Genomic DNA, 16,095 nt, shown 5'->3' on the forward strand with positions numbered 1-16,095 from the left:
CAGTCCCGGGGAAATTTTAAAAAGATCCCCTAAGAGGTTGCAAGATCTTCTTGTGTGGGTATGGCTTAAATTTTTTTTCACCCCTAAGAGACCATGATCTATAGCCTCTTGGAGGTACCAATTCTTAAAACTACCCATCGACTGACACTTCCATTATTTTTAAAAGTTACAAATAAGTTGATTGTCAAATATCTCCTGTCATATTTTTTTCTAAACTGAAGAAACTCAAAGATACTGCAAAAGTTCCTGCTGTACACCTTTTGATGCTGAACACCCTAAGATGTACCAAGGGCGCTTTTTTAATCCCCGTCTCTTTTGTATAGGAGTCTTCCCGGGAAGGTATGCTCCATGAATTCAAGTTCAATGTAAGTGACAAAATAACTAACGAGGTGCGCATGCGTATCGCCGACTTGGTTATAATCGCCTATATCCAATAAGAGTGGGTGGAATAATTGTTTTAGTAAATACACAACCTAGGTTACTGACGAAGGAATTTTTGAGAGTGATTTTGTTCAATCAATGACGACGTTTCAGTTTCACCAAAACGCCCTTGTCAACTATCACGTGATAGAAATCTCGAGCTTATATCTAATTGTTCAATACAAAACTCGGCCTCTTAGTTTAATGGTTAAGAAGAACTAATTTGTTAGATTTTGACGGGCAAATACTGCTAAATATCTAACGATCGAAAGCTATCTTGTATATTTATAGACTTCTGGTAGTTCGCAAAGTCTGATATGAATTTTAATGGAGAAAACGCATCTAAAAGCACAACAGAAGCCCCTACATAATGAAGAAGTAAGGGTTACATCGAAAAATCTACACAACATCGTTCAAAACGTAAATTAGGCGTCATTGAAGCTTTGTTACATTTTGACGCCAGCTTCATGAAATCATGTGATCAGATGAGGTCAGGTCGTTTAGATCAAGCTGAAGAAAATAAAAAAAATGAGTGAAGTGTTATGGAATTTAGTTAATTAAGAGCAAATGTCACCAAAAATCGAGCAAAATTTAAGGGATTTGGCGGCAGAAGTCGAAATATCGATTTCTCTCTCTTTTCGTGCACAAATAGCGCTTAGGTAGATATGAAACGTGATGTAGTTTTTTGAGCTCAAAGCGCTTTAAATTCGAGAAAATCGAGGAAAACGATTTTCGCCTCGACTGTCGCCAAAATGGCCGCACACAAAGGCTGAAAATTAGAAATCTAAACTTCATTTGCGTTTGTGCGTAAAGGAGAACCACAAGTTATCGATTGTCTTTCTTGAAAGACAAAGTATTCAGCTATCCAAAACAGCTTAGAACTTGACCTGAGCGCCATTCGAGAATAAACAAACAATTTAAAAAAAAATCCCTTCGAGTTACTTGGTCAAATTCCTGATTTACTAACAAAATTCAGAAATATTTTCCGACATGTGCCATAACTCTAAATTCCTTGAAACTTCGCCTTTGGAACACTTTTATGTGGTCATAAAATGTGTATTAAAATCAGCTTGGGTTATTCTTCGAGTGGTGTTTGAGGCCCGGCCCTAAAACATCAGGAAAAGTAAACAATGGACTGCTGGGTGTTGTTCTGAGGGCAACTAGGTATAGGCGTTTAAAGTCCTTGTATTATTAGTTCTTTGTACTGATAAGCAAATTGCTTGCCCGCACTTGTAGTATAAAGGTAAAACAATTCAATCTCAACGCCAAACTAACTGTATGTTTTAAATAGGTTTTCTGCTTTCGAATGCTAGACATTTGTGACGAGATGTCGATTTCACACCAAGCTCTTGGTGCGGTTCTTGCGATCTCAAATTTCATTAAGAGTCGTCTAGTTATTGTAACTTTGGTTGAGTCTACTTCGTACATCGTGCGACTTCCAGAAACTATATGTATTATATTTTGACGATAGTATTTGTCCTCTAATTAGTTGTTTGAGATGTATTAGACGTTTTCGCTTTCCACCGGGTGCCGCCGAATCGTTAGTGCACTTGACCCAAATGTTAGACATTTTTACAGAGCGGGTTGTTTACCAAAGAGCGGCAGTTTATTTCGTAAGTAAAACATGTTTCCGACAGTCTTTTGTACTTATGTCAGTACATAGTTCAGTTAAAATTGGTATCTACAAACAGATCGGAATAATTTGTCTCGCGAATTCCAGTTAAAAGTTCAGTCAGATATATTACCTACCAAAGGGAAGTTCTTCTAACTAACATTTTCACTTTTTTTGACTTCCTGCGATTTGTAATCCGGCATGATTCACCGAAAAACCCGCTTCCAATATGCTTAACGATGGCCAGAAACTCATAGCTGGCAAACGTTGCTTTGGTATCAATGCTGTGAGAATAGGCTTTTTGCTATAGTGCTATTCATCAGTCTTCTCAAAGCAATGTGATCTAGACCAGAACAGCGCTTCTGCCGGGGCCAGGTTCAATAAAGGATGGGTAACTCTATCCACCCGAAAACTCACTAACCCAGATTGGATAGTAATTTACCCTATGATAGCGGATCAATCTTTTGAACCACTGAGCCAGATGTGTAGCTAGAGGTTGTATAGAACTAGTCATGTTTTTTTTTTACAATTTAAGTTTGTGGTTAAGGTGGCTCCCTGTAGTTTTACAACTGCACGCGTGCAAAGTACGAAAGCTCAAGTAATCTGCGCGCGCTCAAAAGAAAACGTAAGTGTTTTTCAATATTTATGACGTCAACATGAGCACAAAAAGCAAAACTGACAGTGAATTTTCTCGCGTTTCCTTCGGTGAATTTTTGTTTTAAATTGGGCTCAGTTGTAACCACATGTAATTCCTATAAAACACCCCTTTTTGCTAAAATCTGTCAGAGCTAATCTGATATATTTAGAAGAATGACAAATTACAGAATATTGGAAAAACCGTCTGAACAATCTTGACTTTTTACCAATTCAAAATGTCAGGTAATATCATTTCCATGAGGTGGCAAAGTATGAAAAAATTTCACCGAAGGAAAATATAAATATTAAGGAGTTTAGGCTGAATTGAGGAATATATCTGCCTGTGATTAGATGAGGTGTTGCCATGGTAACAGCCTTAATCCAAAAATTGACAACTAAAAAATAAGCCTCATTTTAACAGTACCCATACTGGTAAATCTCTACAGGGAAAACTTTAAGAGAAATTAACTAAGTTTCCTTTTCTAACTCGCGCTCTATAGGGAGGGTGTTCGTAAATACTCTAGGGAGCCACCTTAAAGCTGAAAGCGGAAAATAAATATTTTTCTTCATATGTATTTATTGGACATTGCTGAAGTAAATTATTTCTGTCGTCATTCTCGATTTCAATAATTCCCGTTTTCGGATTCCACATTACGGATTCCGGATTCGGATTCTAGATTCCATTCTGTGTCTTAGGGTTGCCCTCATTATATTGCGATCATTAATGCCTTAACATTCCATTTCTCTTGACGACAACTTTGATATGACATCAACTGTAACTTGATCTCGCTGGGAGTTCTCTAATAGATGCCTTAGCTTAGGTTTTTCAAGCAATTAATTTCAAATTGTCTGTTGTTTCTGCTTCAGCCGCCATTTTTGTTTCCGAGAAGGCACTGGGCCCACTCTTAAAACAGGGTCAAGCGGTTCTTATAGACGAATAAAGCCTGGGAGATAGTGTTTGAGAGCAGGAAGTCAAGTCGCGTTATATAAGGAATATATCACATGTCATAATAGAGAGCCCACGTCACGTCATGTGATAACCACATAATGGAAGAAACTCACCACATAAATACGTAACCACATCACGAAGACTTCAACACGTTACGATGGAGACACAACACATTGCTATGAAACCTCGTCACATAACGACAATTCCACACAACATAATGACAGAACCTCGCCACATAAATATGTAAACTCACCAGGTCATACGAAGACCTCAACGCATCACGATGGAAACACAACACATAACCATGAAACCTCAACACATAACGACAATTTCGCACAACATAATGACAGAACCTCACCACGTTACGACACAACCTCACCACAAAACAATGTTACTGCAGTGCATCATGACGAAACTTCATAGCATCAATACAACACTTCACGATCGAAAGAAAAAAAATCCCATACGAAAGTTATGGCTTTCCATACGCTTCACTGGTATTTCATCCTGTAGTATCTAAAGAGTGTGTACTTTGCCGAAGAGTTGATACTTGGACACTCATGGGCAGGTGGGTAACTCTACATGGGGTTTCGATGATAGGTACGGTAAAGTGTGCGTGGGGCCTAGTGGCCCAAACATCCAGAGCACCGGAGCTTATCCCGGTTTCTATAGCATTCCACGCCATTCCCCTCCCCCCCTCCCCACCCCTCCTCTTCACTTGATGGGATGCTAGTCCTTCATAGGACTACATCAAAATATTAAATTCACCTACTTACTTATATACCTCGGTGGAGAGACGCACCGTGAGAGTAAAGTTCCTTGTCCAAGAACATAACACAATGACCCCGACCAGGGATCGAACCCATATCGATCAATCCAAAGTCCAGTGCGCTAACCATTGCCGTCTTTAGTGACACGCACCAGTGAAATAACTCACCACGTTATTGTTTTAAAGCTACATACTTTGCAGTTTCAGACATAATAGGCAAGACGTTACGAAATATCGATTGCTAGTGACTTTTCTCCATCTTGCCTCACTTAACATATTGTCATCTCGTATGGCATAATTGCAGATCTTCTGACAGCAGAAAAATAGAACGGATTCAAGAACGTGCACTTAGAGCAGTATTTAACTCCCATTCAGAAACATATGAAAACCTTCTGGTTCGAGCAGAGCTACCTTCACTACTAAATCGTAGACTACAAGATATCGCTGTATTGATGTACAAAGTAAAATATGACCTTGCGCCAGGTATTGTTGACGAACTATTTAAGCAGAAAAATACTAGTTATTCACTCAGAAATAGTGATTTTGATATCCCTACTTTTAATACAATAAACTATGGAAAACATTCTCTAAGATATCAAGGACCGCGCACATGGTCGAAACTGGATAATAAATTGAAAGGCTCTCTGAATATCGAATCATTCAAAACGAATATTAGGAAAAAAGACCTCACGTCTTTTCTGTACAACAGCAATAATTGTTGTAACCTCTGTAATTCTAAAAGACTACCTATTCATGCCTACTGTTTTCATGTACCACTTATACATACATTTTTGCAGATTGATTGTATATACACTTCTTTTTTTTACTTGTTTAATTGTAAATAATTTTAACTTTTTTTTTTGTTGTGTCCCCAATTAGTAGTTAATACTACACTTCAATAAAGCGGTTATTATTATTCTATTTGTTAAAAATAAATGAAACTTTGATAACCTGCTATGGATATGGTAATTAAACTGCTTCGCTCCAGTGGGGGAGCCCACTTGCTCCAGATGGCATGGTTACAAGGGAATGTTACCCCCTACAGACCAAGCAAATAAACAATAATATCGTAAAAAAATTTACATGACTGTAAGTTTTGTCCATTTTCCATTTTTACTTAAACTTTTTTCTTAATTTTTTGCCAATTTTTATCTACACAACGCTAAAACTTTGATAATACCCACGTGCAAATGTTTTGATTCGTAATTTGGTGCTGGCCTTATTAATTAATTCATTCACGTTCCCTGGCAGTCAGTGCATCCCTGTGAGATGGTTCTCGTTGATTCTTAATCATGCACCTTTTTTCTGAGCTAAGTGTCCAGGGGTCCGTTTCTCGAAAGCCCCGGAAACTTTTCGGACCGGTAAAGCCATTTTTAGTCCATCCGTATCTAAAAACGGAGAAGTGTATACGACTGAAACTTCTTGTATGAAGGGAACTTCTCTTCATATCACGAATATGTCAATAAAACAGCTATGTAATCGTAGGATTCGAGATTTTGCTATGGCTTTACGGGCCCGAAAAGTTTCCGGGGCTTTCGAGAAACGGGCCCCTGACCTTGTCTAGTCCCTCAAACAGATTCCATGTTGCCGCGCGTCTGTTCAGTAATTAATCACATCTCTTAGGTGAACGATGGCTGAACAGGCACACGTGGAATCTATTTATTTTATGCAATAAAGAAACAAAAATGTTTAATGACGTCATCTATGCGTCCGTCATCCAATTGATCATAGGTAAAAACCAATCAAAAGGCTAGAGTAATTTAACTTATTAGGTAAATAAGAATTGAAGCCAGCCGCGAGAAGTTTTCATGTTTCCAAGGTAATAAAGTATGACCAACTACAGTAAGTGGAACGTCAGCAGTTCGTTGAAGTGCTTTTGAAGAGTCCAGTTTTAACCCACCTAATAACTTTCTCAGTGAGATCACTCTCATTCCATTTCCCACACATAGAAACATATAAATTTTACTAGTCTTAAATATCTAGGTTTCATAAATAGCCTGCTTTGTGTATAAATGAGTTCGTTACCAACACTATGGTACTTGATAATGCCAGTACAATATTACCAACTTAACAACATTATTTAGCTGTGCTTCAATATTACCAACTTACCAAAAACAAACCTTGGAAAATTCGAACACCAACTAAGGCCATGACGTGATATCGGGCAGCTATTGGAGTAAGAATAGCTAACAAAGATGTCAAAAGAACGCCATAACCAAACACACGTGTGCCACCAATTTTAATAGCAAGCCAAGCTCCTGGGATCTGTAAAACCCAGTAACCGTAAAAGAATGCGCCAAGGACAAGACCTAAAAAAAAATTAATTACAGTCAAACCACGCTGGTTAAGTGAAGAAAACCAAAAGGACACAGAAAGCTGTCCCTATCAGCGAGGCGTTGGTATTCAGAAGGTCAATTAAGGAGAACGGCTTCAAGGTAAGGACTAGTTACTCTCGTTATCATGAAGTGTCAGTTTAACGGTACGCCCTTTCAGTATTCGTAGCCGGTTTCCCAGAGATGTCATAAACATTATATTAAAAATAAGCCCTAGGGAGGCAGTCAGAGACGTACGACTTCGGGAGTGTTGGAGACGGATGGAGCCTTTATTGCGGTGTGAAGCACATTGCACACTGTAGAAAGAAACTGAAACAGGACAGACTTTATCAAGTCGAGGGTCTCTGTGATTCTCTGAACGTCCAATTCTTATACTATAGAAAAAAACGCCATTGCACGTACCTTGCAGTTTAGAATTCCAGTCAAATTCAGCTTGCTGTAAATGTTCAAAATAAGATGTAAAATTAAAATAAACGACTTAATTTATGGAGGAAAACACAAACCAGTGGCTCACGTGAACTCTAGCGTAATATTTTCAAGAGATAAGCTTTTTTCTCATCATGTACATGAAATAAAAGAGTTCTAAGAAAGAACTAACGAGCTAAAAATCATAAAACTAGTTTAACTAATTACAATAAAGCGATATTGATTAAAAAGAAAAGTTGCAGAGAAAGCGAGGAGCCCCCGCGAACGGATTCTTACAGCGTTCGTCAGTTCCAAACAGCCCTGCGAATGCTGGCTTCTGATTAGGAAGAAAAATCCCTTGTATTATTCTGGCCAATCGGCGGGCAGTGGGTTCACAGGACAGATAACGTGTTCTAATACGAAACCTGCACAAAAGCTAGTTCCTTCTTTGCATTTATCTTGCTTTGTAGCATGATTTTACCCAAAAAGAATAGTCTTGTTAACATATCAACGCCGAAACGCCCGAATGGTGAAGCGCTGCTACACGCACTGCACGCGTAACTACCGTGCACTCGACATACCTGTTTGGCCTGTGAGTCCAAAAAATATACATGTTTCTGTTTACGGAAAGCAATGACGCGAGTACGTGAGGGGTCCATCATCATCACTTGCACATGCGAATATATATTTTTATTCTTTTTACGCAAGGAAATCTTTAACAGAGGGATAACAACTGGATTTCCCATTCACCATTTTATTTTTTCAACGGATTTTGAGTAATAAATCGTTATTATTATTGTAATGTCATGAGTAACAAATTACTCCTTAAAGGGACACAGTCAGCTAATTTGTATATCACAGAGACGCGATCCATACTGTTTCTAACCAAATATGATAAAATAATATCACAGGATGAGCAAAAGCACACTGAAAAACAGGTTTTTCAGTAAACGATTGAAAATCAAGCAAAACGCTGCGAAGATTGAAGCGGATTTCTAGATGTACTCGACGAGTATCTTTGATTTTGAGGTTAAGGTGAACTCTTTTCAAAGCGAGAAAACTAGGGCCCAGGTCAGCGCGGTTTCAAAGCTGACTGTGTCCCTTAATTCTGGCGTGAAATTTAAGCGTTAATTTATACTGAATTTCACGTGTGAAATTACAAAATTACCAAGGCAACGTTTGGCGCGAAATTTCTCGATACAACAAACAAGTCAAAAACCCACAATGGTAAGCGTTATTCGTCACCCACGAAATTAAAACACGAAGGCGAGGGAAATTATTACAATTTTGACAAAACACAAGAGAAATTATTTGCTATTTCGCGGTATTTTTTTTTAACTTATTTGACGGTTGACAGTGCAGAAGTGTAGCGGCTCTCGTAAGCTTGAAATTCTTTTCATTGTTAGCAGCTGTTATTGTTTTAGGGCCAGGAGCATTCTTTCTATTGTTTGTTCTATTGTCCTCTCAAAGTTTATTAGTCCACTCATGTCAGACTTACGAGAGCTGCTTGCCGACCTGACACTGGGCGTATTTGACGATTGACGGTAAATGTTTTGACGGCACAGATCAATCCCTTTGAGATCTTTCGCTTTGTGCTCATGCACCAGAATGCATCAGTGTATTATTTGTCTCATTAAAGCATCCTGCCTCGCACCAACCCCAACCCCGTTTCCAGGGTCTCTCATCTTCCCGCCTTATTGGAGCCGGAGGCCGAAAATATAAAAATCTTGGTAACGAGGTTGCCCTACTCCCTTATAAAGTATCCCTTTTTAGAGGTTTTGGGTATAAAGGGTATATGAATATTTTAGTGCGGCCAAAGTTTGACTGCATTTTATCCGCGACGTTATGTTAAAATATTACTTGATTGCAACTCCTTGCGGAAATTAAACAATCGCATTAATTGCAAGCCATACATTCAGCGGTTTAAGGTGGAATGGTACCCTCAAACCTAGAGATTTTTAAACTCTTGTTCTTATGCCATCGTAGCTTGATTAAGAATATAACGCAGACAGTGGTGATAAACATTGTATTCCAACGCATTTTTAATACAGAACTTGACGTTTCGGATGCTAGTCTACATACATTTTCAAAATGTATGTATTTAAAAATAAGAGGTCTGGAACCTAGACTGGGAAAAATGATCTTCAGCTCTAGACATCATCAGGAGAAACAGCTAATAAAGCAACAACTTCTCACTACTGACTGACTATTTACTACTATCAAAGGAAGGTTTTAGCTTTTGAATGAACAGAGTCTCTTTAATTCTGCAAGGAGAGTCAGTTTTGCAGGAGGCTAAAATGTCAAAATGATCCCATTTTATGTTGTGACCAGTGGTTTTCACATGATCAGCCATTGCTGATGAATGGGCACTTTTAGCGAGGGCCTCGAAATGTTCTGTTTTTCTGTGATGGAGTCTTCGTTTTGTTTTGCCAACGTGCAAAATTCATCCCAGCAACCAGTCCCAGCAACCAGCTTTATTGGTAAATACTATTGGAATGACCTCAAGTCCCTCTTTCTGTTCGTAGTGTTTCATCTGAACCTCTCTTTAAAAAGGCGCTTTCTATGTATTATTTTGCTCAGTATTAAATTGACTTGATTGCAGTTATGGTGTGTGTGTTGTGTGCTCGTGCGTGTGTTTGTATGTTTGAGTTTAAAAAAAGGTAATATCCAGTATTTTAGGGGCCTTAATTAGTCTTACTATATTGTACCCTTCTCCATTTTTCGCTTTCTTTAATATCTTTAAATATCTTAAAAGAAAGATATCTCTTCATATAATAATGACTTTGTAATATAAAAAAAATATCTTTGTAATATAATAATGAATGGAGGAAATAATAAAACAAAACAACCAGTTCGCGGTTCAAGCGATCTTTGTATGAAAAGTAAGATTTGATGCGGCGTGTGTTATGGAATATGATCTTGAGATTGACGAAAGGGTATAGAAGTTGTATGCGCAGGATTTCAGACGTTTTATGACTTGGTTACTGTGAAGACCTAAGTAGGGTAAGATGTCTAAGATAGGATTAAGATATCTTTTTGGGGAACTGTAGCTTGAACAGGGTTATTTGGATTGTTTTTATTTTTGTTCAATACATCGTTGAACGTGATAACACCTTGAGGGTAACCATTTTGCAACAGGAGCTTTCTCAGATCTTAAATAGCGGCTTGCAACAAAAATGACGCAGAGCGAATTCGGAAGCATCGATGGGTGAGTGTGCGGATGAGGTTGATTTTGTACTTGCGAGGTGTGAATGAATCCGACTTGGTGTAGAGGCAGACGGATGTGGAGAAAGTGTTGATAGGGCAGCGTTTAACAAGGACTTCTGAAAATGGAATCTTATTGTCTCCTTCAAATGCAATGGTTCCAGACCTCTCATTTTTGAGATATATATAGTTTTCAAAAAATTGTAACGGTCACTTTTGAAAATGTATGTAGACTAGCAGGCGAAACGTCAAGTTGTGTATTAAAATGCGTTGGAATACAATGTTTATCACCGCTGTTTGCGTTATATTCTTAATAGAAATTTGTCTATTAAGTTTTAATAAATTATCTTTAATGTCATGTTATTAAGTTCAACAGGAGAAATTGTTTGACACAAATTACGACATAAATAGTTATCATGGCAACCGTGCCACGCCCATAAAATCGTGGTTTTATAATCTCCACGCCAACAACTATATTTCCTTACCAAGGAAATATTTGATTCTGAGATTTTCAGAAAATGTTTAACATACATAGAACTGTAATATGAACCTAGAACCTTAAGATAAAATCTAATAGGAAATCGAGCAATTTCAGTTTTTAGTGGATAAAAACCTTGTACCAGAATAATTTTAAGCATATTACTGTCCTTTTTTCACTTTATAAAAGCTAAAGATATAAATAGTTGCCTGAAATAACATGGGAAACAATTTCCCATGGGAACTCGAGAAAATCATTTGAAGGCTCAGAGAAATGGTGCAAACACAGGTAAAATTTCATCATCAGTTTCATTTCTTCAGTACTTTTAAGTGTTTCACATGAAGTTCAGAATTTGTTTTCGACATTTGGTGTTGATAAAAATGATTTCTTTGGAGAATATATTTTAAACAGTCGCACAGAAGTTTGTAATACTGTGTAAATAAATTCGGTACAAAGTTTTTGTCCGCTTGTTACTCGAACTTCTGGTGGATTCCTTCTTAACAGCTTAAGCCTTTTTTTCCCTTAATTTACAATGTGAAAGGGAATATAATTAACTCATAACCACGCCTACTGACGAGATTGGCCAAAAAATGGGTGACAAATAAAAGAACGTGACTTGATTTAGGTTCATATCACAGAAGCACTATTGATCAAAGTCTACAGCAAAAATGAGTGTTTTATGTTCCAAGGAGAAGTGTTGAGCCGAAGTGCCTACAGTCAAAATCTGACAATGAGGAAAAGAGAGTTAACGTTCTAGTATGGTTTTCACAAGCAATACCATAACTATGAACTGCAGTTGAACACTAAAACCGTCCTGGAGCATCAGTAACTCCTTCATTGCGTTGATTTTTGTCCTCCTTTTTCTTTTTCTTCCCTCTCACTCGACGGTATCTCCGTTTTTGATCACTTTATTCTGGAAAATTTGTTTTGGTAAAATGTCCGTGTTTTTTGTTTAGTACAAAGTATACATTTGTTGTATTAATAAGTATCCTAGCGCCGCTTATGTTTGTTGCAATAAACTATGCTGTTTATAAGCTGTTTATGTCTGATCAATGGACGAGGTGCCCCTCCTACACGACTGGTGTTTTCTTGCTTGTACTAAGTTAGAAATTGTTTTGTTTTCGTTTCACGCAGAGTGATCAGACAGCAAACAAGCATTCTGTTCCAGGCTTTCACAGAAAAGCTACCCCAGTTCATATATACACAAGGACAGAACGTCTTAATCTATAACGGTGTCGATTTCAGTCAGAAAAAGCACATTTTCTTTGTTTTCGGCCGTTAGAGTCAATAAACGGACACTAAACAAACTGGTTGCCCATAGCAAACATGCCAAAAAGTGGTGAAGGGTTTTTCTTTCGGCAAAAAAGTATCTTTCATAAGGACCATCAATGACTCAAGATATGAAAACTAACCAAAAACATTTTTCCACAATTTCACCAAATTCGACGAAAATTAGGGTACTATTCCACCTTAATCCAGCTTCAGCAATTACTGGGTCAATGAAGAAGTGTTTTACCTTCGTTATTTTAACTCCTTGTCTAATCGCTGTTTGATTGTTAACCATTGCCACCAGAGCCACATTAAGGTTGACCCGCATGGCGTAGATATTCACAAAACCAATAAAAATCATCAGTAACAAAATGTATCTCTTTGGGAAGCTCACGAGCGCACTGGTGTTCTGTTTGCTTTCCTTCCCTGTTGGAAATGTCGAGTATTGATCATCTAGTATCGAAGAAACCTTTTCTTTGTCATCGAGCTGTTGGTTCATCCTGAAAAACTAAGGTGGTAAAATTAAAAAAAATTGTGTTCCCCTGCGTATATTGCTAACTCCTTCCTACGCAGTTTAAGTGGGGTGTGGGGTGGTGGAGTGGGTTCCCCCTTAATTAAGCAGCCTAAAACGCGGTGATACCGCTGAACAGAGTATGGTTTTCAGCGTGCAATTTAACAATAACAGACTATTTGTCTGGGGATTTGTCGCTGGGAATATTAAACGGGTTACCTCTGGGTTCCTGGAGGTGGTTTAGAGCCATTTTGGCGAGTTTTACTTTCGAGCGGTTTGCTTCCCCTAAAGAAAACGAAAGGCGGGCGACCCACTGGCCCGATGGCCCGCACTCAAAGCTCCGAAAATTCCACAAAAATAGTTTAATCTCGTCAAAATTGCCTCATGGCAGCCGTCGATTACTCTTCTTCCCATTCGCTTTCTCCCAAAGTTCCAAAGTTTATCTTAACCACCCGAGAATCGCGGGTTTTCCAGCTCTTGCTTTCCGTTTTTTCTCCGTCTCGATCCGTAACCGATGATCTTGGCCACAGGATTTGAATTTTGTGACAAAGTCGCCTCCAACCGTCGAGAGGCACGGGGCATTTTTTGAGGCGGTTGGAGGCGACTTTGTCACGATGGCCCGGTCGCTAAACTAGAAATTCAAATCCTGTGGCCAAGATAATCGAGAGCAAAGATTCCTTTGTAATTCATGTTCAAAGAGTTCGATTCGTCATTATATAAACAGAACGACATGGCCTATAGACATTCTGTTAACAGTTTAAGCCAAATTAAGCCAGTTCATTTCTCAAAAAGGCGTTCTAATTTGGTATGTTTCTCCTGCGATTCAGAACAAACCGATAAACGTAAGAAGAACGCACGTGAATGAAAATGGGAAATGAGATCTCATTAGCGTCATTAGACCAGCTTTCAGTAAGCTATCAGTAAAATACCAGGGAATAACCACAGAATGCCATAAGAGATTTGCACAACTTAAATAAGACGAGGTACTGCAAACTGAAAGGCATAGAGTCTACACAGTAGACGGGCATATGTGCCATTTGAGTAACGTTGAGTAGCGTGCAGTAATATATCAATATGAAGACCTATGAGCTAATATGCGCACGTGCCGGCACAATACTTCACATCTCGGAGGGGTAACCCCAAAACACTGACCCCCGGTCAGCGACTACCTATGGACCGGTCCACGCACAACCCCTACGGACCGCCTCTACGGACCACCCCACAAAATAGAATAAAAATAATAAATAAATATTTCAGTTACGGGCTGTCTAATAGATTACTCGTGACGGCGAAATTTTGAACGTTACATGTGCAAATGTAACAGACCTGGATTCAGGTTTGGGCACAATTTCTATCATTACACATTGCCATTTCCTTTGTTGTGGCCATTAAGTATATGAAAGACGAAGCCTCGGGAAGCCTCGAAATTTGTGCTTTTTCCGCTCTGCTATTTTGTTCAGCCCATTCTCTGGTGGATTCGTGAACTCCTTCCAGGCTTCACAATTTGCTCAGCGAAACAACAGATACAAACAAGAATAAAAGGCCTAAAAATATATCTTCCATAGCCAGATTGAGCCACGAATGGAAGGTAAGAACTTTCCTTCTTTTTGCCATCGGCATCTCCTTACGCTGAAAAGGGCTTTTAGGCTTTTTTTTTTGGGGGGGGGAGGGGGTGGGGGGGCTCTTCAAAAGCCAAGTCTGTTACATTTGCACAGTGTAACACTGACACGAGTAATCTATTAGACAACCCATAAGTGAAATCTTTATTTATTATTTTTACACTATTTTGGGGTGGTCCGTAGAGGGGGTCCGTTGGGGTAGTCCGTGGACCGGTCCATAGGTAGTGCGCCGACCCGGTCCGTAGTGGGGGTCCGCGGACCGGGGGTCAGTGTTTTCGGGTTACCCATCTCGGAGGCCCATCTGAGACATATCAAGTGGCATCTAACCGAAATTGAAGTTTGATTTTTTAATTCGCTTGACCGAGGAGTTTCTCTGGAGGCTACGGCGAACAATTTTAGCCAGTAGTATGAGAGTAGAGTGAGCCCAGCGGCTCCAAATAACAAGAGCAATTTTAAGTAATTAGCGGGTTGTGAAAGTTGAAGGCGAGTGAAGGCTCTAGAGCGCCTCTAAAGCTGGAGTTCAGACAAACGATGGTTAACATTGACAATCAGTTTTTGTTTGAAACGCATGACACCCTTAAAGCCCCAAATCAGAGATATTTCGTAATCTGAAGTAGATCTGTAAACATTAAGTACTGTAGCACTTAAAGCAAAACTGCATTACTTTGGGCGCCATTTTAGGCTTGCCTTAAATATTAGCATTTAAACATGACGATACGGCCTAGCTTAGTGACACAGCAAGGTAGATAAAGTGTAGAGTAAGGTCATTTTTAGTGCGAAGTACCATTGAGGCTAGCATATTCGGAGTGATACTTCAAGTAAGCGAAATGCTTTTTCCTGATCGAAAACGAGGCCCTCAGATGTCAATATTTTCGTCAGCTGGACACAATATGATGACATACTAGAGGACCGTAACCGAATCTGTTAAACGTTTCATTGTTAACTCCGTTTCATTGTTAACTTCGTGTAGGGGTAGCTGGGGGCGTATATGAACTCCCTTGCAGGGCAGACGAGGCTAGTGGCCCTTTGAAAATACTAAGAAATTGCCTCTTGCCCACTCCTCAGAGATTTCTTTGGTATCTATTATGTTTTGGTCCTTTGCCTATTCTAGGGGGTAGGGGAATATTTTGATTTTTGATCGCAACTTCGAAAATAAAGATGGCGTCGTGTGCTGTGGTTTTCTTAGAACCTTTATAGGGATCGACATGGCAAGGAATAAGCATCAAAAAGACTCGACCGATGGTTAAGAGGGTGATAATAACTTAGAAGCAATGATATTGTCCTTCGGGTTGCAAGCAGGTCTCAATCAAAGATCGTCCTGAATACATACAAACCAAAACCGCGCTACGGAACACTCTGGCCCACTTGTCGGACAAGTTGAAAATGGGCTTTCTCGTCTACGGTATCGAAATATCTCTCGTTCAAATGCATCGCTGATAAAATTAACATTCTCTTCTAGAGAAATTGTTTTGGTGTTATTTATATAAACGTTTTAGCTGACTTTTGCGTTCTCAACTGATCAACAAAATAGAATGGATTTAAAATGCTGATATATCAGATAAATGAACATCAGTAATTTGAAATAATTTGCGCAGTTGTAGTGTAATGTATTCCAGTCAAGAGTTTCGTAACTATCAGATAATTAGGAAAATTTTTCAGTCAACCTCTTAATAATATTTCAAGCGTTTCTTCCTTTATACTAAAAATTTCGCGGGCCTGTTTAAATTACGCAAGCATGTTATATTTCTTGCGATAATTTACAAGTGAAATAACACGACATAACATAGCACTCATAAGTTAGCCTTGAAAATGTTTCAAACAGAAATACTCACCTCAAAATGTTGGCTTGTAGAATAGATTCAGTCAAGGGAATTTTGAAGTTGATATTTC

The 16,095-nt window shown here is 38.8% G+C and overlaps 1 protein-coding gene across 1 annotated transcript in view; it reads right to left on the reverse strand.

Annotated features, from left to right (window-relative positions):
• The window catches only part of LOC145480055 (vesicular glutamate transporter 2-like), a 28,207-nt gene extending 14,824 nt beyond the window's left edge, over positions 1–13,383 (reverse strand). Inside the window, exons 1-4 of the mRNA XM_081458544.1 lie at positions 12,323–13,383; positions 7,122–7,155; positions 6,496–6,695; positions 5,338–5,425 (exon numbers count right to left, since the gene is read on the reverse strand). Of these exons, the coding sequence (XP_081314670.1) occupies positions 5,338–5,425; positions 6,496–6,695; positions 7,122–7,155; positions 12,323–12,574 (574 nt within the window). The 5' untranslated portion in view covers positions 12,575–13,383. The remainder of the gene's footprint in view (positions 1–5,337; positions 5,426–6,495; positions 6,696–7,121; positions 7,156–12,322) is intronic.
• Positions 13,384–16,095: the final 2,712 nt, after the last annotated feature.

This window comes from Orbicella franksi, chromosome 2 (genome assembly GCF_964199315.1).
Source record: "Orbicella franksi chromosome 2, jaOrbFran1.1, whole genome shotgun sequence".
In the NCBI taxonomy this organism is placed as follows: domain Eukaryota; kingdom Metazoa; phylum Cnidaria; class Anthozoa; order Scleractinia; family Merulinidae; genus Orbicella; species Orbicella franksi.